The sequence below is a fragment of the Xenia sp. Carnegie-2017 genome, unplaced genomic scaffold (genome assembly GCF_021976095.1).
Source record: "Xenia sp. Carnegie-2017 unplaced genomic scaffold, XeniaSp_v1 HiC_scaffold_2, whole genome shotgun sequence".
NCBI classification, from domain to species: domain Eukaryota; kingdom Metazoa; phylum Cnidaria; class Anthozoa; order Malacalcyonacea; family Xeniidae; genus Xenia; species Xenia sp. Carnegie-2017.
Window position 1 is genome coordinate 8,582,347 of NW_025813482.1, and position 25,528 is coordinate 8,607,874.

The window sequence follows — 25,528 nt, forward strand, 5'->3', positions numbered from 1 at the left end:
AAAAACAATTAAAGTTTAGCTTAAAGAAATCAAAACTCAAGTTAAAAAACGAACATTTGACGACCATATATAACCATCAGTTGAAACCATTTATTTAATTTGTTCAGAATAAATTAATTGTTAATTGAATTGACTCAATTTACTTCGCAACAAACACTACGTCCACTATTTTAACCAAAAACTCTAACAGACTTGCAGTTTGCATTAAAGGTAATATAGGTTGTTTGTATCTAAATTTAGCCATGGCAGAAGATATTTCAAAAACCTATACGCATCAATACGCGATTCAAACTACTGCTCTTCTTGAAAATTAGTTGGCCTAGAGTCCACGTGAATCTTTATGAAAATTACCTTTTTATATCTTACGAAAGCTGCCACAACTTGTGTAAGATATAAAAAGGTAATTTTCTATATATTTGCTTTACAAAAATAGTATTTTTTCTTAAATACTACACGGAAGTAAGAAAAAACATACTCCAAAGAAATGTATCCGATTTGCCATTTTGCACGTACCTCGCGTGATATGCCTGCAACGCGTGGTTTTACCACGCACAAATCCCGGTGGTCATGTGACAATGATCACAATTAAGTTCAAGATGGTGGAAAGTCAATGTCAACCTCAGTAGATTTTGTGAAAAGTAGTTTGGAATTTTCTTTTTATTAATAATGGCTTATGGAACATCAAGCAGTTTATCGTACCATTTATATGTCTCATATCTAGCAACATTTATAATTACAGCCGTTGGTTAGTGTCGAGTTCTAGATGATGAAAATTGAAAAGTGCAGATTTATCAAATCATTTTGTAAATTTTTCCTCCTAGGTTTGTATTATGTTTTGACTGGTCAGGGAGGACGTTTTGATATTGGATGGTATGTATATATGTCATTTGACAGATAATTTATCTATGTTACTGACGATTTGTGATATTTCTTCGTAGTCTCGTCTGATACGTACGTACCTTCATTAATTCGTTAGACGGATTTCACAAAATAAACTGTTTAATTGATACGTCTTATTATGATTGAAAACAATGAAAATTTTGCAAATTTTAAAAAATGTGATATTTTTGGCAAGTATGGTGCTAAAACCTTCGTATTGGTACGTAATTGTTAGGAAAAAACTAAAATATCATATTACAGGCAAATGCAACATTTGCATTTCGGCCATTCAAAAACAATAGTCACATATCCTAAATTTCTTTAAAATTTTGATCTCAGGTAGGAAGCTTACAAATTTTCCAGTCTCAAATCCTTGTACTTCAATAGAATATTTGGTAATTTTTGATTTTAACTCAAGTGTTGTGATTATTTTTTCTTGAACTTCTTAGGGTTCTTTCATCTTCTTCACCATTCATGTGGGCTTGTATTGGCTCTGGATTGGCTGTTTCACTTTCCGTTGTTGGTGCTGCATGGTATAGTGAGAATTATTTTACCTTGTTCATCATTTAATGTCCAAGGTTTAAACTGATGGTAGCAAAATTGCATTACTTGCATTATATCTATGAAACTTTACCTATGATTGGCTAAATTACTTGTTAGTGTACTAAATTGTGAATGATATATTAAAATGAACAGTTGTTGAACATAATTTGAGATATGCCATGGAGTATCAATAGCAACAATAGCTGAGGTTTGTTAATATAGTACTGGATCTATCAATCTGGTATATATACCAAGCATTGCTTGAAAATCAGTATTGAAATTAAAGTTAAAACTTTCAAAACTATAGTTATAAATATGTAGTACAGTTCAAGCATCTTTAGGTAAGCAAAATCTTCAAAAAGATGTAATTATATAAATTATTTGTGAAAGAAACTGTGATAGACAATGTGCATCTTTGGCTGCTTTTCTGTTAGTGAAAACACCTCTTTTCAAATAAATTGAACTGGTAAATAACATAAATATATTGAGAATAAAAGCCTACTAAATAATTAGCATAAATTTAATATTTTAAATTAGCTTGATAATGCATTTCACAATGCATTAATAAATTTGCAATATCAACAGTGATCCATTGTACACCCTATTATTACGTAGATCTGTTATCTTATTAACAATTTATTGTCCCCCCTATTACCAGGGAGCACCCAACACTGTATTAAATAGTAAAGGTGTGGGTCTTAAAACTTTGAAATCAGTTTTTACTGCAGGTGGTGATTTGGGTGAATGAAAAATTTGAAGTAAGTTGTGTATGTCAGTGAGCTTTGTTATTTTGTGTTTTCATAGGGGGATTTTTACAACTGGTGTAAGTATTCTTGGGGCAGGAGTCAAAGCACCCAGGATTAAAACAAGAAATCTTGTTAGTATTATATTCTGTGAGGCAGTTGCAATTTATGGCATAATCATGGCTATTGTGTTGGTACAAAAAGTGGAGGTTTGTGGTTTAATGAAAGCAAATTGTTTAGATTACCTGGAAAATATTTAGTCTTTACATAAAAAGTTCACCATTTTAGTCATAGTTTTAATTTCAATTATGTATAAACATGCATGAGTGAGGTTTGTAAAGACTACAACGACTCCAAAGGATGTGCGCTGTTAAATTGCTACGTATATTCCATCCTCTGGCAGTACAAATGGCAATGTAGAACAAATGATAAGATGGTTAGAGTATTTATCATTATTTCATTACATGATTGACAGAATTTAATCCTTGCAATTTGTAATTTTATCATCCAATATTGTTGTTCATGTACCACAAAATCTTCTCCCAAATTTTGTGGAAAAATGAAAGCTATACTCAAATTTATCAAATTCACATGTATTGCTAAGTAGACTTTGTGCTAACTCATGTAGTATTTGGTGACATTTATATTCATGTAATCTCCTGTTATTTTTAGAATGGTAGTTTACAAGATATTGATGAAGTTAAAAAGCGAGAATTATATGGTGCAGGTATGTGAACTATTTGTTTGTTAATATACCAAGATGTAAAAATTAGTTATGAAATGTTTCAGATTCTCAATAAAATATTATGTACTTGCTTCGTGTTTTCATGTTACTGAAGAATACGTCAACGTAAGTATGTGTTATCTACGTATGTATGTGTTATCTACGTAAGTATGTGTTATCTACGTAAGTATGTGTTATTCTACGTACGTATGTGTTATCTACGTATGTATGTGTTATCTACGTATGTATGTGTTATCTACGTATGTATGTGTTATCTACGTAAGTATGTGTTATCTACGTATGTATGTGTTATCTACGTATGTATGTGTTATTCTACGTATGTATGTGTTATCTACGTATGTATGTGTTATCTACGTATGTATGTGTTATCTACGTATGTATGTTATCCACGTATGTATGTGTTATCTACGTATGTATGTGTTATCTACGTATGTATGTGTTATCTACGTATGTATGTGTTATCTACGGTATGCGTTATCACGTATGTTATCTACGTGGTATGTTATCTACGTATGTATGTGTTATCTACGTATGTATGTACATCTACGTATGTATGTGTTATCCACGTATGTATGTGTTATCCACGCATGTATGTGTTATCCACGCATGTATGTGTTATCCACGTATGTATGTGTTATCCACGCATGTATGTGTTATCCACGTATGTATGTGTTATCTACGTATGTATGTGTTATCCACGTATGTATGTGTTATCTACGTATGTATGTGTTATCCACGCATGCATGTATCTACGTATGTATGTGTTATCCACGTATGTATGTGTTATCCACGTATGTATGTGTTATCCACGTATGCATGTGTTATCCACGTATGTATGTGTTATCCACGTAAGCATGTTTATCCACGTATGTATGTGTTATCCACGTATGTATGTATATCCACGCATGTATGTGTTATCTACGTATGTATGTGTTATCTACGTATGTATGTGTTATCTACGTATGTACGTGTTATCCACGATGTATGTGTTATCCACGTATGTATGTGTTATCCACGCATGTACGTTATCCACGTATGTATGTGTTATCCACGCATGTATGTGTTATCCTACGTATGTACATGTGTTATCCACGTATGTATGTGTTATCCACGTATGTATGTGTTATCCACGTATGTATGTGTTATCTACGTATGTATGTGTTATCCACGTATGTATGTGTTATCCACGTATGTGTATGTGTTATCCACGTATGTATGTGTTATCTACGTATGTATGTGTTATCCACGCATGTACGTGCATCCACGTATGTGTGTTATCCACGTGTATGTGTTATCCACGTATGTATGTGTTATCCACGTAAGTATGTTATCCACGTATGTATGTGTTATCCACGTAAGTATGTGTTATCACGTATGTATGTGTTATCTACGTATGTATGTTATCTACGTATGTATGTGTTATCCACGTATGTATGTGTTATCTACGTATGTATGTGTTATCCACGTAAGTATGTGTTATCTACGTATGTATGTGTTATCTACGTATGTATGTGTTATCCACGTATGTATGTGTTATCTACGCATGTATGTGTTATCCACGTATGTATGTGTTATCCACGTATGTATGTGTTATCCACGTATGTACGTGTTATCCACGTGTATGTGTTATCCACGTATGTATGTGTTTCATCCATGTATGTGTTATCCACGTATGTGTGTTATCTACGTATGTATGTGTTATCCACGCATATGTATGTGTTATCCACGTATGTATGTGTTATCCACGTATGCATGTGTTATCCACGTATGTATGTGTTATCCACGTATGTATGTGTTATCCACAGCATGTGTTATCCACGTATGTATGTGTTATCCACGCATGTATGCGTTTATCCACGTATGTATGTGTTATCCACGTATGTATGTGTTATCCAGTATGTATGTGTTATCTCACGCATGTATGTGTTATCTACGTATGCATGTGTTATTCTACGTATGTATGTGTTATCCATATGTATGTGTTATCCACGTATGTATGTGTTATCCACGTATGTATGTGTTATCCACGTATGTATGTGTTATCCACGTATGTATGTGTTATTCTACGTATGTATGTGTTATCTACGTATGTATGTGTTTTCTACGTATGTATGTGTTATTCTACGTATGTATGTGTTATTCTACGTATGTATGTGTTATCCACGTATGTATGTGTTATCTACGTATGTATTGTTTTCTACGTATGTATGTGTTTTCTACATATGTATGTGTTATCTACGTATGTATGTGTTATCTACGTATGTATGTGTTATCTACGTATGTGTGTTTTCACGTATGTATGTGTTTTCTACGTATGTATGTGTTATTCTACGTATGTATGTGTTATCTACGTATGTATGTGTTATCCACGCATGTATGTGTTATCTACGTATGTATGTTATCTACGTATGTATGTGTTATCTACGTATGTATGTGTTATCTACGTATGTATGTGTTATCTACGTATGTATGTGTTATCTACGTATGTATGTGTTATCTACGTATGTATGTGTTATCTACGTACGTATGTGTTATCTACTTATGTATGTGTTATCTACGTATGTATGTGTTATCTACGTATGTATGTGTTATTCTACGTATTTATGTGTTATCTACGTATGTATGTGTTATTTACGTATGTATGTGTTATCTACGTATGTATGTGTTATCTACGTATGTATGTGTTATCTACGTATGTATGTGTTATTCTACGTAGAGAAGAATCGTTTCATTTTTACTCATAAAAAACTATGGGACTAGGATGTGTTTGTTTTTTCTTACTTTCTTTTTCTTTTTAATAATTACTATACAAGTCTGTGGTTATACAACCCTGTATTTAACGTAAACTCCCCAATAAAACGTTCTGCTGTAGGTAGCCGCTTGTGCGCTCTGCGAACCTATTTTTTAATTTTTGGTTGAGAATTTTAACGTTAAGAATTTCATGTTTAGCTTACAAGATATTTGGAGCTGGTTTGACTGTTGGTCTTTCTAACTTATCATGCGGTATTTGTGTTGGTATTATTGGTAGTGGTGCTGCTTTAGCTGATGCACAGAATGCTGCATTGTTTGTGAAAATTTTAATTGTGGAAATTTTTGGGAGTGCAATTGGTTTGTTTGGTGTAATTGTTGGCATCATTCAGGTATTTAGATGTTTTTTGTGAGTTGAGTTATATGTTACTTCAACTTTAATTTTACCCGAAGTAGAGACGTATTTGTGTACTAAAACGTACAAAATCTTACAGTTTATGCATCTCACTAACGCGCAAATCTTGCAATGCTAAATGAAATCATATATTCGAGTTGTTTCTTTATTTTTACGTTTACGTACATTACGTCATAATAAGATGATACATTACGTCATAATAAGATGAATACTTCTCATGGGAAATCAAATTTTTTAGACCAACAGTGCCAGTTTTTCATTCTGACAAAAGATTATTTGTATCATCCTAATACTTCAAGTAATATCATTTATTTATGGATAAACAATTTATGTCTTCACCGCTGTTATGATGTTTGAAAAATAAACAATGTGATTTATTTTATGTCACAACTTGATTATGTGATCATTTAAATTACAAAACCATGAATATACACAATCTAAAGACCAAAAAAGTACATCTACGTACGATATTTTGTTGTGTTCATAATTTTTTGTCTTAAGCATATTAACTTTTAATGATTGACATTAATACAAAACCAATAAATCAAGTTGTATTACAATTAAAGGGTCTTTACTTCTTCTGAAAATATCTCTCTGCTTATTGAGTGTTGATTTAAAAACAGTTTATGTCCAAAGAAATGAATAATTTACAAATTTTGTATTAGTTCTTCTAGATAATATGATATCATCTAAACATGAGCTAGCGAGTACGTATATAAAAGATTAATGTGTGTGGTTCGTAGGATTTGTTTATTACTTGCAACTCTTACTTAAACGTAAAAACCATATTGATTGGGTGGGAAAATATAAAAAATATACTTTGCAAAATGCATAAAAAACGAAAGTATAAGATTGGGAGCGTATTTTTGTCGACGGACCTGTGTTACTTTGCTTCTGACACTCTGTATCCTAAAAACCTCAAGGTCAAAAAGCTGCATGAAAAATATGTAATGAACAAGTTGAAACCGAAGCGATATGGTGCTCATAAATCAAATCCGTTTTTGAAGGATCATAGCGTTGTGGCTATTGTTGAAATGAATATTTTGAGTCGTTCAAGTCACTTAGTGACACTGGGATCCGGGTCATTTCAAGAATGGGTTATTTTTGGAAAGACAATATCGAGAATTTGTTCGATTGAAAAGAAATTACATTAGTATAATTACTACAGTGTATGATAATTTAATAAAGAACACTATCAGAAACTATTCATTAACATATAATTATGTTTCTAATAAAAGAACAAAAACATTTTTGTCGCATTACTAGCTAAGTTTAAAGCTCCGTTTTTTTTACGAACCTAAGGGTGTATTAAATCAATTTTATCTGACGTGTCGTGAACAGTGATCGATAAAGTGGATTTTCTTGTTATTTCTTTTTTAAAAATAAGACTTTTAATCAGGATCTTTCAGAATGTAGAGATTTTAATTTTAAAGGCATAGTTGAATGAAATCGTGACTATTCCATTCAACTTGCAATATTTCCATGCAGTAATGTGATTAGTGGTGATTATACTTCATGTAAACTCTCTTGGTGTTGAATTTAATTCACCTTCTTCGTGGTGATATTTTGTAGTTAGTCAATTCATAGAAGGTTATTTTAACAGTTCTAAGGTAGGATTTTTGTTTGAGCTGATAAGAAAAGTCATTTTTAAATGCCTTTACACACGAAGCTTCCTACGTTAAGAACATCTAACGATCCTAGCTGGCCGGCTAGGCTATATTATCGTTTTCAACTAATTTTACGCATAAAGTAAATGGTTTGAACCCGGGAATATCGTTACATGTTTGTAAATGTAGATCGTTCAGGTTGGTATAGTCCTGAGAAGGACTGTTTTTGTTGTTGTTGACTGACGTTTCGACAACCTTAGCGGTAGTCATCTTCAGAGTCAAAAAATTCTTCAGAGTCAAAGAATTCAAAAAATCTTCAGAGTCATTTTTGATCTTACTTTGGAATACCCCATTCTTTGCACCATCCTTGGATCCCTAGTTATCAATTGAGTTCCTCGGCCAGGAACCTAAATATTACTCAATAATTAAAATTTTGTTAGGATTTTATGTGAAAACTGAAAACCTAAGGAATCTTAGGTTGTTTTAAAAGCTAAGGTAGGGTTTTTGTTTGAACTGATGAAAAAAGTCATTTTTAACCGCCTTCACACACGAAGCTTCCTGCGTTAAGAACATCTAACGATCCTAACAAAATTTTAATTATTGAGTAATATTTAGGTTCCTGGCCGAGGAACTCAATTGATAACTAGGGATCCAAGGATGGTGCAAAGAACAGGGTGTTCCTGGCCGAGGAACTCAATTGATAAATAGGGATCCAAAGATGGTGCAAAGAATGGGGTATTCCAAAGTAAGATCAAAAATGACTCTGAAGATTTTTTGAATTCTTTGACTCTGACGAATTTTTTGACTCTGAAGATGACTACCGCTAAGGTTGTCGAAACGTCAGTCAACAACAACAAAAACAGTCCTTCTCAGGACTATACCAACCTGGACGATCTACATTTACAAACATGTAACGATACTCCCGGGTTCAAACCATTTACTTTAATTTTACGCATGAAAGTTTTCTACGTTCCGGACATACAACAATCCTGTGTGGCCGACCGAACTCATGATAGTAATAGATTTATATTAATAATAAATGCAATGTCTGTTGAGAATTCTTTGGTTAATTAATTTATTAACTTTTTTTACACATTTGAGAAAACAGAGAGAGGACCAAAATAAAAATAGCAAATATTAGACTTGTGACAGCTTCGTAAAGTAATTTTGGTGCAAACACACTCCAAATAAATAAATGATAACAATTGATATATGACAATATTGTATAAACTGTGAGATTAAGAGATTTTATAAACAACAAAGCTGTACACATCTCATTTAAACACTTTGAAAGCGACCATAGTCTAAAAAGAAAATGAGAAATTAGCTGTTTCGGAATCAATGATGGGACGCATAATTTACCAAAATAATTCTTAATAGATTTATCAATGATTAAATTCCGATATCATGAATGTAGTGTGCAGAAAGCAACATTTTACAAAATTTAATCCTTCATTCCATTTAGTCATAGGCATAACAAACATCCTTCATATTCAGTCGTCCTTCGGTAGATTTACTATAATTAGTGGAGTTCTGTGTCGTTTGCCAAATTTCTTAACGTGTTATCATTGCCACAATACAAAAAACGTCCCCACCTAGAATTTGAAATATTTTAAAGTACATTATTTTTTACCTATGACGGCAAATATACGTCATCGCTTGAAGTAACCAAAAAAGAGGTCCAGAGAAAGTGGCCAGTGTTGTTAGAAGAGCAACAGTTAACGGCCAATAATCTTCTCCTAAGCCTATGTATCCAGCTGAAATATCAACGGTCGCTAAGCTGTTTGAGTTGCCTTGAGCAAAATAAGTCAACCAGCCCATATAATAAGCGCTAAGAATAACTTCTAGGTTTGTAAAACATCTAAAGAAATCATGAAAAACATGTTGTCTTTATTAAACCAAAGAACAAAGAATTTCCTATCTTTAGCCCAAGTAAATTTTGAACGATGCAGATTATGTTTGTAGTCATGATAACGATGTGTTTAAGACTACATTAACTTAAAATACTCACCTACTCCATACAACTTGATGATGGATACGAGCCTGCAGTAACATAATCAGCACCGTTGGTATATTATGCGTTCTTAAAAGTAGAGTTATCAATAATACATATGCGCAGATAATTGATTCACCAATGTTAACTGCTCTTGTTTTAGCAAATACACGACGTAATAGCATTACTATAACACAACAGTAGATAAATCTAGCAATATTTTTTCCAGTTTTTCGACTTTCAACAACAATAGGAAATGAAATTGTGCCAGTGGTTGCCCGAAATATATAAACACTGATGATCTCACTTACAAACGCAATGAATTCATACGGATCATCCTTGATCCTGGTTTTGTCAAACAGGATTAGAGTTATCCCGACTAAAGAAATGATGATTAATAAAGATAACACAATGTTTCTTTCTGGATTGATTAACCAATCTTCGATATCAGGTTCCTCAGACCATTTTATTCCTGTTTGATTCCAACTACGTAATGTTCTATCGCAAATCAACAGGAAGAATACACACAATGCCGTTATAGTAACAGTTGAGGTGTGATCGCAGACTTTTAGATTGCTCATATTATTCCGTAAGACAATCTTATCAGTGCTTTCGCTTGAAGATGTATTATTGGTAGGTCGTTTAACATTATCTGGTGAACAAAATTGATAGTTCATTTTCCATCTTTCCGAACATATTTTGAAAAATACGATGGAGTGGTAGGTAGTTGTTAAAAAATACCAAGTTTGATGTTCTTCTTCAATAAAACTCGTAGACAACAAACTTATGTTGTGTAATAATATGCCAAGGAGAAGGAATGTACATGTTCCTTTTAGGATATATGAGGATTCTCTGTGCCATGTTGGTACACCATGATGATAGATGTTGATTACAATGGAAAGAAAACTTAGTGACGCCATGACTGTTATGGTGATAAACGTCCAGGATAGTGAATACGAAAGAGTTGAAGAAGAACATAATATTTCACTCGTTCCTTGAAAAGATAAAAAATATATTTAAAATATACAAGTACTAAAATTCAGACGTCAAGTATTTCTAATCACATTTTACACTTACACTGTAACAGGAGATTGACATAATGTGAAATGTGTAGAAAAGAAAATGTTTCCTTACCTAGTCTTGGAGATGTGCAAAGATAAAAATGACTGTAGGAAATTAAAGTTGTAAATACAAAGAATGCAATTGAAAGAAAAGAAAAGTGAGTTTGGAAGAATTCGTACAATATTTTGGGATACAGTTCAAGATGCAGAAATATAGAACCTATGAAGCAAAGGAGTAACAGTGATATTGCAACATACAGGGAATAAAAGTCGTAAGAAGACATGAACTTTGTTAGTTTTTCGGCCATTTTCTTCATTCCAGAGAAGTAAAGTTTTTCAATTTTCTCAACTGCAGCGTCCCTCTCAAGATTTTTATCAACAAATTTCTTTATTAACTCGTCATGAAACCGCAATGCAAGGTCTAACTCAACAACGCTCTCATTATTTGTGTTTCTCATGTAAACTGTAGAAATTTGTAAAGCGTTCATACGTATAGCTTCTAATCGCTCTCTCACAGAATGGTAGTTGAACAGGTCAGGGATTAAGATACCAAAACTAAAATATAAAAGACAAAATTCAGGTAGATGGCAAAATGGTATTTTCTGAATTGTGACTGATTCAAACATTTATTCAACTCGGTTTCACTACAGATGGAAATTTCCGATGGCTCTCGGGTCTAGATATTTGTGTAATTAAACCATGGATTAAACCAACTAGTTACGTCTATAATATTTGTACAACTATTTGTACTGGAAAAAATTCAAGATAAATAAATATTCGATCTATTGCGGGGATCTCAATATTGCTGTCAATGATGCAACTTTTTTACCTGTTCTTTGGTATTGACAGACCAAGAAGAAGAGCCAATGTTGGCGTTATGTCAATTTGATCAACCCATTTTGTTGCGTCGTAAACGTTTCCTTTAAAGAGACTTTACCATTAGCGAAAAAGCAGTTAATCGACGTATATGTAGCTACTATCTACGTAAACGTGCTTTTTGTACCTTTTCCTTGGGCAAAAAGAGAGCTCATAAACACAAGTGGTGTGGTTGTTTCTGCAAAAGAAGATCCTCCATGACTGCCACCGTCACTCATACCATGATCACCACATAATACCAGCAACGTTGAAATATTTCGCTTGAAATCCTGTTGCACTATCGTTTCATAAATGCGATGTATAATTTCATCCATTTCACGTAGTTTTGGACGTACAAGTGGACTATTTGGTCCAGCAAGATGACCTATATGATCCAGTCCAAGATAATGTAAGATCATAACATCCCAATCCTTTTTGTTTAACTCTGGTATAACATGTCGAGTTACGTTTTCGTCCACCTAAAACTACGACATATTTAACTGCAGAACTTCAAAAAAGTAACCATGATTTAGTGCTATGTTAAAGATTTCTGAATAATACGATAACGTGGAAATCTAGACCATATCCAAATACGAAGCAGGTCCTTAATGGTGACATGGGCAGCCTAATATATGAGAGGGAGGGAGGGAGGGCAATATTTTGTATAAACTTTTTATGGATTATAGCATGGACATATGAATGCCCCCCATTTAGTAACTGGGAGAGCCACATGTTCATGAAAAACACTTGAACAAGTATGACTAGAACATCTATTTAAAACTTGTCTTATCAAAGACAATTCTCTTTACCTCTGTATAGTCAGACACAAAGACAATTCTCTTTACCTCTGTATAGTCAGACACAAAAAATGATGTTGTCCCATCATGTCGTCTGAAATGATTTGGAAACAACTTAATCCAAGTGTTGTCACCATAAAATATGACTTTCTTATTTGACTGTTTTGTTTGTGCAATAAGATTATCTTCAGACAATTCGTTTGAGTCAATATTCATAATGACATCTATGAAACCAGGTACAGTTCCAGTTGTTATTGCCTGTGGATAATAAACACAAAAATAGTAAAAATATCAACAAGTGTACATTTTATAGTTAAAGAGTAATCATGTAGCAAAAATCTAATGTTTTTTTGTGATGCAATCTAATGAAGTGTAGTTCTTGAACAAAAAAAGTGATTTATGATTTGTCAATAACCAACACTTTTGTATTAACTTAATAAAACTAAATATATATCTTCATTGAAAATTTAATACTAGATACATTACAATGACTGAAGAATGGCCATTTTGCCTTTTCTAGATTACACAAGTACTTAATACAATTTACGCATTCACTCTGCACTGCAATTGCTTATGGAAAAAGCCAGCCAAGTTTGTCTCTTTTACCTTAATGCGGGGCATCGTGACAGTTGGAGGGCTGGAATATGCACGAAAACTATATGAACAGAAAGTGAAAATAAAAATATTGAATAGACGTGTATTGGATAAAGAAAATTACAACCAACAACGTACAAACTATGTATGAGAAAACCTAGTTACTATAGTTCTAATTAGCAAAACCTCATCAGCACACTTAATTATTAACTTTATGAACTTCGAAGTCATAGTGATTTTACCAACCTAAAGGTGTCACCATTTTTTATCAAGTTGCTTGTAAAAGCCATGTAAGAATTATTTTCAAATACAAAATCTGCTCGCAATGCATCAACCAAGACAACAATCAAACGATCAAATTTATGACGAACTAAATTTTCATTGGAATTACTTGTAGAAAAACCAGTGGTGTTTTCTTTCAAAGGAAAAAAGCCTTTTAAAAACAACCCAATACCAAAGATTTCACAAAACAAGAAAAGGTATAACAATGTATAAAAAGCCGCCATTGAAGGGTTTGAGCCTGCAATACATTGGTTGCATTATTTGAGATCATTGGGACAAACTAGGCTTAATAGGCTTAACAAGATCATTGATTTCTCCCTCTTTCAATATTCTGCATTTCTACCGATGAAATTCCTGGTTCTAAACTTAAACTAGTTGTTAAAACAAGAATGAAGTGTGTTTTTTAAAATGTGAATTCTTAAACTATTAATCTTCTGATTGATATTTTTATTACATGAAGTAATGGCATATAATAGTTAATATGGCGGACAAAATGAAATACGAAAAATGTGCATTGAAAATTAACAAAAAGTACGCCGCAAATTTTCAAAAAAGAAGTGAAAGGGCTGAACTTGATAAGTGTATGAAATATTTCTTTTCGCTTTGGCAATGTTTTGAATTGACATCAACTTATTATTTTGTTTTATTATCGTTGATAAATTGTAGTAAAGGACAAATATGGCGAAATTGTAGACAATTCTGAAAGCTCGAGTGAGTCAGAAGATGAAGATGCAAGGGTATTGTTAGTTTAAATTTCGAAATATCCATTTATATTGTTAGTCTTCTTGAGAACATGTCACATCTCACAAAAGATTGTTTACATGCCAGACTTTGCCAGATTGGAAACCAAAAAATTGCCAAGTGCAAGGAAACATTAAATTTGGTGTTTGGTCTACTCGGCCAACGACAATCTCGGCCCAACCAACTTGGCCCAATAACACAACCATTGAGGTTTTACTTCATCGTAGCCATAAAAAATTACCAAACTATAGTTTGAGTTAACGATTTACCTTAATCTGAAGTTATGGTCTTGTTTCGCATTTGAATTAAATGGTCGGCCAATTAAAAGTTTTTGATTCTTGCATTTTATTGTAGTTTGATCCCTGAGTTAGGAACAGGTTAACAATGCTTGCAAGGTTTGGTTAAGAAAAACAACAATAATACAATTTTTAACCTTAGTGTTTAGTTAAGTAATGTAGTGTTAAAATCTCGATAAATATCAAACAATAGAGACTGGAAATTTTAGCTGAGTTGGTTGGGCCGAGATTTCTCTTGTCCCATGTTTGCTGACAAGTTTAATTCAAGAACAACTGCTGGCAACTCATTTGATGATGCAGATATGATTTTACATACTCCTTATACGTACATATAACAATTAACATCATTGGAGTGTTTGATCATGTGTGTTATTTTGATTTTCAGGAGCTTAATTTTGAAAAAGAAAAGAATTTTCTAAAGACTTTGGCACTTATAAAGAACAAGGACCCAAAAATCTATGATAAAAATGCAACATTTTATTCAAATGGCAAGCATATTTAAAACATGTTCAAAGTTTTATAAACATTAACAACATATCACCTAAAGAAATCATGTCAACTTGCCAATAGCTTATAAAGCTTACAATTAAGTGTTTATAACATTTTTCTTAGAAGTCATCTTGAATGAAGAAAAAGCAAGAAAAAGTGATAAACCTATGTTCCTTAAAGATTATGAAAGGAAAAGATTATTGGAACAAGGATCGTATGTTGAAATAAAATTTTATTTCAATCATATAATGTTGAAGTGAAAGGTTAATAATGCATTTGCACATTTTAAGTGAACTCTCTGAATCTGAGGAAAGTTGTAGCTTTGAAGAAAAGAATAAAGAGGTGGTTTTATTTAACTCATCTTAATTGTCATCCTTACATAAGCTTTACTCTGTTATTTTAATTGTTGTGCCAAAGTTATCCAGTCATCCATTCTTTGATGTTACTCTATGTTCATAGTTGTCCTATATGCAGTGTGCAAATTAGTTCAGAAAAAACGATGTGCAATTTGAACAAAAGCAATTGTAATTTAACCTATTGCAATTGTAATTGTTTTTGAACAAAAGCACGCCCCTTGTGGAAATCAACCCCAGTTGACAAGGCCAGTGTGTCAAAATAAAGATTTTCATTCATTCATTCATTCAATTCTTTGACAAAAGTGTTTCTTTAGAGGCATAATCAAATCGATATTACGTTAATTATTATATAGCGCTAATTGCTAAATTAGTATTTTTAAACGTGAACAAATTCATATGATTTACGACAGTGTTTTTCGTTAAAACCGCTGATTTTTGCACATCGTTTGAAAAAGTGATGTGCAATTGTTTTCATTTTAGCTAAAACGATGTGCAATTTGCACATTGCACATCGTTAATTCGCACACTGCCTATATGTATCCTATATGTATCCTATAGTTATCCTATATGTATCCTATAGTTCTCCTATAGTTATCCTATAGTTATCCAGTGTCTATGTTGCAGAATGGATTAACTTACATTGAAGAACAAGAAGAGTTGAAAAAAAGGTGAAATAGAAAGTAACTTGATATCATTTTCATTTATTGTTTGAGTAACAGTGCTGACCTTGTAGAAAAATTTAAAATAATGAGGTATGAAATGATGGATTTTTATGAATTTACAAGTCATGCCACTTGCCAATTGTGGTTTTTATGTCAACCAACTGGTACATCCATCATCGGACATATTGCTGTCATTTAGGATAGACTTTATTTCTTGTTGTCCACATTTCTTTTGCAATTTACATTTTATTTAAAAACAGCATCAACATATAGACATTATCTATATTTTTTTATATGTAACGTCCAACTTTATAGCGTAACAGTGCAGTAGACATTGTACATATGTAACGTCCAGCTTTATAGTGTAACAGTGCAGTAGACATTGTTCATATGTAACATGCAAATTTTGTCCAGCTTTATAGCGTAACAGTGCAGTAGACATTGTACATATGTAACGTCCAGCTTTATAGTGTAACAGTGCAGTAGACATTGTACATATGTAACATGCAAATTTTTGTCCAGCTTTATAGCGTAACAGTGCAGTAGACATTGTACATATGTAACATGCAAATTTTTGTTGACCATATTAATATATTTGTTCTTAAGTTTCAAAGATGCTTTCAATGGTGATGAAGATAAAAGTGATTTTTTAAAGACACGGATAAAACCAAAACAAGAAAAGGTAAATAATTATTTGAGTGTTTCGAAAAAACATTACAAAAATATCATTTGGCATGTATGTGATTTTCTCGGTTTTTTTGTTTTGTAATCAATAAATTTAGAATGGAAAATAATAAATGATGGTTCTCGTGTGATTTTTGTAGTTGTCGAGTCTGTGATATGTTTTTATAAGGAACTGAGTGTTCTCAGTCAGGACAAAAACTTTCTTGAAATCAAACAAAAAATTCTCAGATTTGAGAAGTTTCATCTTCAATAACCTATTAATTATGTTGAATTTTTTACTGAAAGCATAATTGTTGATTTACTGGAATGTTAATATCAATAAAAATCTGCAAGATTTTCTTATAATTTTTAATCAAGTTATAAAAGTGGGCATAGACCCTTCATGTTAGAATTTCATGTTACGTAGGTATGGTGTGACAGTGAAGTTTAAATTCATACGTAGTTTCTTCATGTATTTCTACATAAATATAGGAAACAGAAGACAAAGAATACCTTGAATGGTTAAAAGAAAAAGATTTATCAGAAAAAGATAAAACGGAATTGGTTTGTAGATAAACTAGTCACGTGTCATATACGTAGCCTGACCTTTCTCGTTGCTCATCATGATTTGAATTGCTAAAAATGAATTAGCCATTGCTGCTAGTTTTTGAAAATTTTTTTGTTCATGTAGGAGCCATTGCTTCAAATTTGGAATAATCCAGACCTTGACGAAGACGAGAAATTTCTTCGTAATTTCATTTTACAAAAACAATACATTGATAAAGATTCCTTGGAGTATGTATATTGTTTATGTGTTTTAATGAATTTAATGTTATTGAGAAAATGCTTATGAAAGTTGTTGTCAGTTGATTCAAGTTATCGATATTTACGCCTTTAGAACTCCAACTTATGATGAAATTGTTGATGATTTTGAAGAGGCAAGTTCATTATCAAGATTTTATATTAAATGAAGATATGATCTTCGCACTTTCCTGGACAAATTGTCCAGCAAAGTGCGAAGATCATATCTTCATTTAATTTCAAATACCGCACTGCATAAAACATTCTGTCATAAGATTTTTATACATACATACGTAGGTTCTATTCATCATTGATTTATATTTTATGTTTCCTTGCGTTCCTGTTGTCAGGATGAAGAACAACTTGAGAAACAGGAAGAATTTGAACGAAAATATAATTTCAGATATGAAGAACCAGATTCAGCACAAGTTTGTACTGTTAACTTTGTTTATAAAAATGTTGTAATATTTGACTACTGGTTTTAAAGATCGAGATAGTTTTTGTTGAGTAAATAGTTTGAACCCGGGAGTATCGTTACATGTTTATAAATGTAGATCGTTCAGGTTGGCATAGTCCTTATAAGGACTGTTTTTGTTGTTGTTGACTGACGTTTCGACAACCTTAGCGGTAGTCATTTTGACTCTGAACAACAACAAAAACAATCCTTCTCAGGACTATACCAACCTGGACGATCTACATTTACAAACAGAGTTTTTGTTAAGTTATGTTCAATTCGGATGTTATTCGTTTTTTGATCAGAGAAGTCAATTTTCAAATGATTTTTGTTTTTAATGAATTTCATCGCCATATTTCATATACATTAAGGGATAACAAGTCAACTACAACCATTAATCCCAGATCTTTCATTATAAGCCAGTATGCTATAAACCACCTCTTAGAAACAGAATCATATAAAAAAAGAAACAACTCAACTCTCTTTAGTTACCGTTGTTTTAATTATTTTGTAATTGTTTTTGCCAGCTAAAAAGTTATCCAAGAAATGTCACGGGAACACTTCGCCGAAAAGACAACAAAAGAAAAGAGAAAAGAGAGGAAAGAAATGAACGTAAACTTAAGGTTGTCATAAAATGCTTAGTTTTATCATTTCACAGTAATGAATAAATTTCATCAACTTATTATAGAGAAAAGGTTTGACGCGTATGTCAATATTGTTTAAAATGTTATTTTTGTTAATAGATAGATGAAGCATTTTGTGATGTACCGCTCAATAGAATGTGATTATTTAACAGGAAAAAGAGAAAAAGAAACAGGAATTGAAACGATTAAAGAATCTCAAAAAGAAAGAGATCTTAGAAAAATTGGAAAAATTGAAAGGTTTACGATATTTACTGTCAATATTTGCTATCATTGTATAGATCCCATTATCATCATGAGATTGTTTTAAAGAAATGAAATATTTCATTCAACAATCTTGAAGCAATTGTAGATAATTTACAACATTAGAGTCAAAGTGATTTGTTGTAGAGAGTATCTAAGACTCGATTCAATGTCATGTGAATGCCTAATATTTGAAAAGTATATTTATTTTTAATTTTTAGAAGTGACAGGAAATCCAAATGTAGGATTTAATGATGAAGATTTAGAAGGCGATTTTGATCCAGTCAAATATGATGAAGCAATGCAGGTTATACAAACTAAATACGTAAAACAGAAGTTTGATTAATTTCGTTGTGGTTAAACATCTTGTTTTTTAATATTTGTACCTTTAAATGATTTTGTAGAAAGCATTTGATGATGAGTATTATAACGAAGAAGAAACTGAAAAACCAGAATTTAACGAGGAAGATTGGCAAGATTATGAAGAAGGTTTGTATCTCCTTTAATAGATAGAATTTTTGTTGCTTTTCATGCCGTTCGTCAACGTGTATATGGTGTTTTAATTTCTTGTGTATAAACCCAATCGTTGTTAAAATTATTGGATAAAATTTTGTCTAAAATCTCATCAGAAAAGATTTTTGGTGAATTGCCTCTTACAACGGCCGAGTAAAAATTTTTTTGGTTTTAAAAACTATGATGCTTCAAGTTGAAATCATTGAGTGTTTATTTCTTTCAGAAAATTGGGATGAATGGGAAGGCAATGATGAAGGCGGTATGATGTTTAAAACATTTAACATTATTGAGGCATTGCAGTATTTCCAATATTATATGAAATTCATCAACTTAAATTTGTATTTTAAATGGAGTTTCCCAGAAAGATATCTGTCACTTGCGTTTGATGAAGGTAATGATTTATTTTATTCATTTTTAGAACTTCATTGTGATGATCCTGGATTTAATGTAAGATATTTTGATGCGATGTCATTAGTAAATAGTTTCTTATTATTGTTTCGTAGTGCGTCGTACATACGTATCTCAGTTCAATTAAGAAATTTTTTTTATAATAAACTTTGACGTTTCTTCTAAAAAGATGGATGCAGATTTCGATGATACAGCTTCAACAACGATGAATGAAAATAATAGAAGAAAGAAATCTTTGTTTGCTAGCGCTGTTTATGCATCGAAACCTTCATTTGATCCAAGTAAGATTTTTTGTCGTGTGTATTTGTAAGTATGTACTCATAATGCTCACTTGAGTTTTTTTCTACGTTGGACTTGATGTTATAAATGAATTATATTTAATGTTATAGACGAGAAATCATTTGAAGCATATTTTGATGAGTATTACAAGCTGGATTATGAAGACATCATTGGTGATTTACCGTGCAGGTTTAAATACAGACAAGTGGAACCAAATGATTTTGGCTTAACTGTTGATGAGGTTCAGTTTATATGCTTTTATTCATTAATAACGTATATTGTTAATTTCTTGGGACTTCTCGGCTTCAGTGATTTCTTGTGTTACGCTGGTTCTAGGAGTTAAGAGTGTAATAGTTATGCATTAGAAAAAAGTCAGGTATTTGACGAGACGAGGCATTCTTTCTTGTTTTGTGTTGTTTATGCCGTGTGTAGAGGGACCTTTATGCATATTTGTGTTTCTTAAAACCATGGTTTAATATTCCTTAATTCCTTTGATTGTGATAACTTTATCACTAGGATGATTTAATATTCCTTAATTCCTTTGATTGTAATAGCTTTATCACTAGGATGATTTAATATTCCTTAATTCCTTTGATTGTGATAACTTTATCACTAGGATGATTTAATATTCCTTAATTCCTTTGATTGTGATAACTTTATCACTAGGATGATTTGATATTCCTTAATTCCTTTGATTGTGATAACTTTATCACTAGGATGATTTAATATTCCTTAATTCCTTTGATTGTGATAACTTTATCACTAGGATGATTTAATATTCCTTAATTCCTTTGATTGTGATAACTTTATCACTAGGATGATTTAATATTCCTTAATTCCTTTGATTGTGATAACTTTATCACTAGGATGATTTGATATTCCTTAATTCCTTTGATTGTGATAACTTTATCACTAGGATGATTTAATATTCCTTAATTCCTTTGATTGTAATAACTTTATCACTAGGATGATTTAATATTCCTTAATTCCTTTGATTGTGATAACTTTATCACTAGGCTGATTTAATATTCCTTAATTCCTTTGATTGTGATAACTTTATCACTAGGATGATTTAATATTCCTTAATTCCTTTGATTGTGATAACTTTATCACTAGGATGATTTAATATTCCTTAATTCCTTTGATTGTGATAACTTTATCACTAGGATGATTTGATATTCCTTAATTCCTTTGATTGTGATAACTTTATCACTAGGATGATTTAATATTCCTTAATTCCTTTGATTGTAATAACTTTATCACTAGGATGATTTAATATTCCTTAATTCCTTTGATTGTGATAACTTTATCACTAGGCTGATTTAATATTCCTTAATTCCTTTGATTGTGATAACTTTATCACTAGGATGATTTGATATTCCTTAATTCCTTTGATTGTGATAACTTTATCACTAGGCTGATTTAATATTCCTTAATTCCTTTGATTGTGATAACTTTATCACTAGGATGATTTAATATTCCTTAATTCCTTTGATTGTGATAACTTTATCACTAGGATGATTTAATATTCCTTAATTCCTTTGATTGTGATAACTTTATCACTAGGCTGATTTAATATTCCTTAATTCCTTTGATTGTGATAACTTTATCACTAGGCTGATTTAATATTCCTTAATTCCTTTGATTGTGATAACTTTATCACTAGGCTGATTTGATATTCCTTAATTCCTTTGATTGTGATAACTTTATCACTAGGCTGATTTAATATTCCTTAATTCCTTTGATTGTGATAACTTTATCACTAGGATGATTTAATATTCCTTAATTCCTTTGATTGTGATAACTTTATCACTAGGATGATTTAATATTCCTTAATTCCTTTGATTGTGATAACTTTATCACTAGGATGATTTAATATTCCTTAATTCCTTTGATTGTGATAACTTTATCACTAGGATGATTTAATATTCCTTAATTCCTTTGATTGTGATAACTTTATCACTAGGATGATTTAATATTCCTTAATTCCTTTGATTGTGATAACTTTATCACTAGGATGATTTAATATTCCTTAATTCCTTTGATTGTGATAACTTTATCACTAGGATGATTTAATATTCCTTAATTCCTTTGATTGTGATAACTTTATCACTAGGATGATTTAATATTCTTAATTCCTTTGATTGTGATAACTTTATCACTAGGATGATTTAATATTCCTTAATTCCTTTGATTGTGATAACTTTATCACTAGGATGATTTAATATTCCTTAATTCCTTTGATTGTGATAACTTTATCACTAGGATGATTTAATATTCCTTAATTCCTTTGATTGTGATAACTTTATCACTAGGATGATTTAATATTCCTTAATTCCTTTGATTGTGATAACTTTATCACTAGGATGATTTGATATTCCTTAATTCCTTTGATTGTGATAACTTTATCACTAGGATGATTTGATATTTCTTAATTCCTTTGATTGTGATAACTTTATCACTAGGAACGTTCATGGTTGAAAAGTTTCAAAAAAAGCAAGTGCAGAGTTTATTCGAACATTTTTCACTGCAGCTTGTAGCTGCTGTGTTGATGAATTTTATTATTACTGCGCTACATGTATTAACTTTCGTTTAGATATTGATGTGCGACGATAAGGAGTTAAATCAATGGGCTTCATTGAAAAAATCAATTCTTTATAGGTGCGTACTTGAGATTCAATTGTTTTGTTGAAATTTAATAAAATTTTGCTAAATCTTTATCGAATGCACTTCTCAAATGTTCGTTGAGCGATCAATGATTTTACCCATTCACAATTGAACGGATTCAACAAGAGTTACTTTTTTCTTTATTATAAAGAACAAGAGATGAAGAAAGAAAGGACATTAAAAAGTATCGTCAGAAGGAAAAGATATAAAAAGAAAATGATGATTCTCAAGTCTCTTGCTGTTTCAGGGTAAAGTACTTTGTTAAGGCTATATTTTTCAGGATTATTTACTTCTCTTCTAGACTACAAAAATTCTCTACACGCAATGTCTTAAACAATGTTACCAGGAAATTTTCTTTATCGTTAAAAAACAAATCATGCATGGTATAGCTTAGCAATCAATGTTTACTGTGAGTGTATTATCAAAGGTAAATAATTAATCTTACCTGTAAACTTTAGCAATTTCTAGCTACACACTGTTGCAGTCATTTTTACTCGAACTTGTTTATATCACGTCTATTTTAATGTTGTATGTGAGGTATTGTATTTAAAGGTTATTATAAGGTTATTATAAGGTGTATGGCGAAATCACTGGTTAGTATTTGCTAAATTGAATATCTGCTTGCATTGTTGTAATATGGCACAAATTTTAATCATTTACTGAAGATGGACTTTCTTACACAGGCATTTACTTAATGAACAAAACAATTAGGAATTAAAATTATGCACCGAATCATACGTTTTTCTCTTCGTCAACTGAAACTCTGAGTCATCTGCAGTGCAATAGTTTAATGCTCTTGTATAACAAATCTTTGTTTAATAGGATTGATAATAAAGAAGAAAATGACGACATTAATAACAACAGAAAAAGAAAAAATCATTTAATGAAATCTCGGATTAAAGAAGTTACGAAGAAAACCGCAGGTGATGTAAAATGGCGATGGAGGGGAAATAAAAAATTATCTGTCAATGATCGATTTGAAATAAACAAGAAACGTCGAGTAATGCGTTATTTTCATGGAGCAAAATCTGACAAAATATCAAAACTGTCCTCATCAAGACTGCTTGCTTATGGTGTTGAAAAGAAAAAGAAAAGAAAATAAGTATCATGTTTATATCCTTTTTAAATCATGGTTGTTAATGGTATTTTTGCAGCCAAATCTTACAGCCAACTAGGAAAATAACGCATCATCAGAAAATTTGAAATTCAGAAACACGGAATTGCTGTAATTAAATTTGTGATGATAAATGTTGTAGGGAAAGAGGTTGAACACAACGAAACGACTAAAGTAATTTTTGGTTGCTTTTTAAAGACTATTAGTAGTGGTACTCGATTTGGAGAGTCTGATGTTCGAGGGGAATCTAATAGTTTGTCAATATTTAATTGTTCATTTAATTAATGACGTCACATAAAGCTTTTCGTTTGGCTCGTTGTTGGAATGAAAGACGAAGAATATTTGTGGTGTGGCTATTCTTGTCCTGACAGTTTGACATTTTTATAGCAAAGTCTTAGATGCAGATAAATTAAGTGATGTCACAGATTTCATTGAAAATTGAAAGTTGTGATAGAAGTGAATGTTTGCCTGGAAGATTTAAGTGCCCGTGGGCATCGCTGTTTGAAGCTGAACTGAATGAAGCGTGTAAAAGTATTGAAGATTTAAGGGAAATAGTTAAACAGCAAGCTTTGAGCATCGATGATCTTCAACAAAGTTCGAAAAAACTCCGAAAATACGTACGAATGATGGAAAAACGTGCTAGTGTAACAAAACGTGAGTTATAAATGGAAATTTTGTAGTTGTAAATCAAGTCCTGAGAATGACAGTTGATGTTGGTGTTGACTGACGTTTTATCCTTCACTCCTCACATCCTGCAGCATAAACGTCAATCAACAACATCAACAGTCCTTAGGACTTCACTACCTGGGTGATTTACGTCAACAAACATGAATCAATACTCCCATTTTCAAACCTTTCAAAATTGATAAACGTCTCAGTCTGACATTTAATTTAGATGACGTCATGTCACATGACTTGCGACGTTGTAAAGGTGGATGTAAAAAACATGTAAAGACTGAGAAATGTTTATGTCATGGTTTAATTACCGCTGACCCACATGTTTGCTGTGGACAACAAGGAGGACACTGTGATTGCTGATATTGAAGAAATAGTTTTAAAACGTATGTACTATTGAAAAGGAACATAAGGGACCAAGCTCATGACGTTTTGTTTCAAATCAGGAATTAGAATAGTAAACAAGGAAATTCCTGGCGGAAAACGAATTCTCATATTAATAGACCTTTTGCCTTTCGTTAAACAAGAATGAACATTCAATAACATGATGCGATACATCAATAAAACTTTGGATATTCATTTAAACGGAAAAAAAACATTAACATTTGCTGAAGGTCAATTAGATTAGTTGATGTAAAAGCTCAAATTCAATAACATTTTAGCGAATTCATATGACCAAACTAAACATTCTGTTCCCATTGACCTTTTAGTGATATTTATTGAATTTCTTTAAATGTTATCGAAATTTTTGGGGTGGAGAGGGAGCTATTGACCGCCAAAGTTCGGTGAACAGAGCAGTAACCAGAAAGGGGTGCAGTACATGTATTACAAGTCTATTATTTACTGGCTATGTTTTAGAAATTCAAGTTTTGCCAGTCAGTCATGTCGATTATGCAAAATGAGTAATAAAGGGTTACTGCCACATACTTTGTAAAGCTTTTATAAATTGTAATAGTGAACAAGATGAAACAGAATTTTGTGACGCGTATATATAATTTTCAAGAATGCTCAGCAGTAATTTACCACTTTGTTTACTGCTTTGGACCAAGTACAGAATATGAACGTATCCTATGGTAAGAACCGGATGAAAACTGTACCAAAATATTTTGTATATGCAAGTAACTAATGTCATTGGAGTTTTTACAGAAATTTTGCACATGCAACATTTTCGAAAAAAGACAACCAGGACTATTTGATAAAACAGTATTTTTTTCTTATACAAATTTAAATCTCTGATAAAATAGCACATATTTTTAAGCCTAAA

The 25,528-nt window shown here is 31.7% G+C and overlaps 3 protein-coding genes across 5 annotated transcripts; 2 read left to right on the top strand and 1 right to left on the bottom strand.

The window, feature by feature from the left end:
• The first annotated feature begins 559 nt into the window (after positions 1-559).
• On the top strand, positions 560-6,660 carry LOC124440588 (V-type proton ATPase 21 kDa proteolipid subunit-like). The gene is made up of 7 exons (XM_046990987.1): positions 560-745; positions 822-870; positions 1,329-1,412; positions 2,227-2,374; positions 2,838-2,892; positions 5,860-6,050; positions 6,312-6,660. The coding sequence occupies exons 1-7, from the start codon at positions 667-669 to the stop codon at positions 6,336-6,338; spliced, it is 633 nt and encodes a 210-aa protein (XP_046846943.1). The 5' UTR covers positions 560-666; the 3' UTR covers positions 6,339-6,660.
• Positions 6,661-8,738: 2,078 nt separating this feature from the next.
• On the bottom strand, positions 8,739-13,441 carry LOC124440101 (GPI ethanolamine phosphate transferase 2-like). Of its 2 annotated transcripts, XM_046990421.1 has the most exons (9): positions 13,227-13,441; positions 12,993-13,041; positions 12,435-12,644; positions 11,738-12,068; positions 11,564-11,654; positions 10,808-11,289; positions 9,692-10,667; positions 9,314-9,541; positions 8,739-8,984 (listed from the first exon to the last, which is right to left on the bottom strand). In XM_046990421.1, the coding sequence occupies exons 1-9, from the start codon at positions 13,268-13,270 to the stop codon at positions 8,759-8,761; spliced, it is 2,637 nt and encodes an 878-aa protein (XP_046846377.1). In that variant the 5' UTR covers positions 13,271-13,441; the 3' UTR covers positions 8,739-8,758. The 2 variants fall into 2 exon arrangements, with proteins under 2 accessions (XP_046846377.1, XP_046846376.1); XM_046990420.1 differs by lacking the exon at positions 13,227-13,441 and having other exon boundaries at positions 11,738-12,074; positions 12,993-13,009.
• Positions 13,442-13,712: 271 nt separating this feature from the next.
• Positions 13,713-24,998, top strand: LOC124440102 (protein KRI1 homolog). 2 transcript variants are annotated; one of them, XR_006946559.1, is made up of 23 exons: positions 13,713-13,843; positions 13,929-13,999; positions 14,685-14,787; positions 14,912-15,002; positions 15,079-15,130; positions 15,769-15,812; positions 16,413-16,488; positions 16,962-17,033; positions 17,161-17,264; positions 17,368-17,407; positions 17,621-17,698; positions 18,252-18,347; positions 18,521-18,605; positions 18,830-18,915; positions 19,013-19,097; positions 19,345-19,380; positions 19,540-19,568; positions 19,699-19,810; positions 19,919-20,049; positions 22,405-22,469; positions 22,627-22,723; positions 23,298-24,243; positions 24,485-24,998. XR_006946559.1 is itself a non-coding variant. In XM_046990422.1 (22 exons), exons 1-21 carry the CDS (start codon positions 13,744-13,746, stop codon positions 22,682-22,684), a joined length of 1,614 nt encoding a protein of 537 aa, XP_046846378.1. In that variant the 5' UTR covers positions 13,713-13,743; the 3' UTR covers positions 22,685-22,723; positions 23,298-24,998. The 2 variants fall into 2 exon arrangements, 1 of the variants encoding a protein (XP_046846378.1); XM_046990422.1 differs by having other exon boundaries at positions 23,298-24,998.
• Positions 24,999-25,528: the final 530 nt, after the last annotated feature.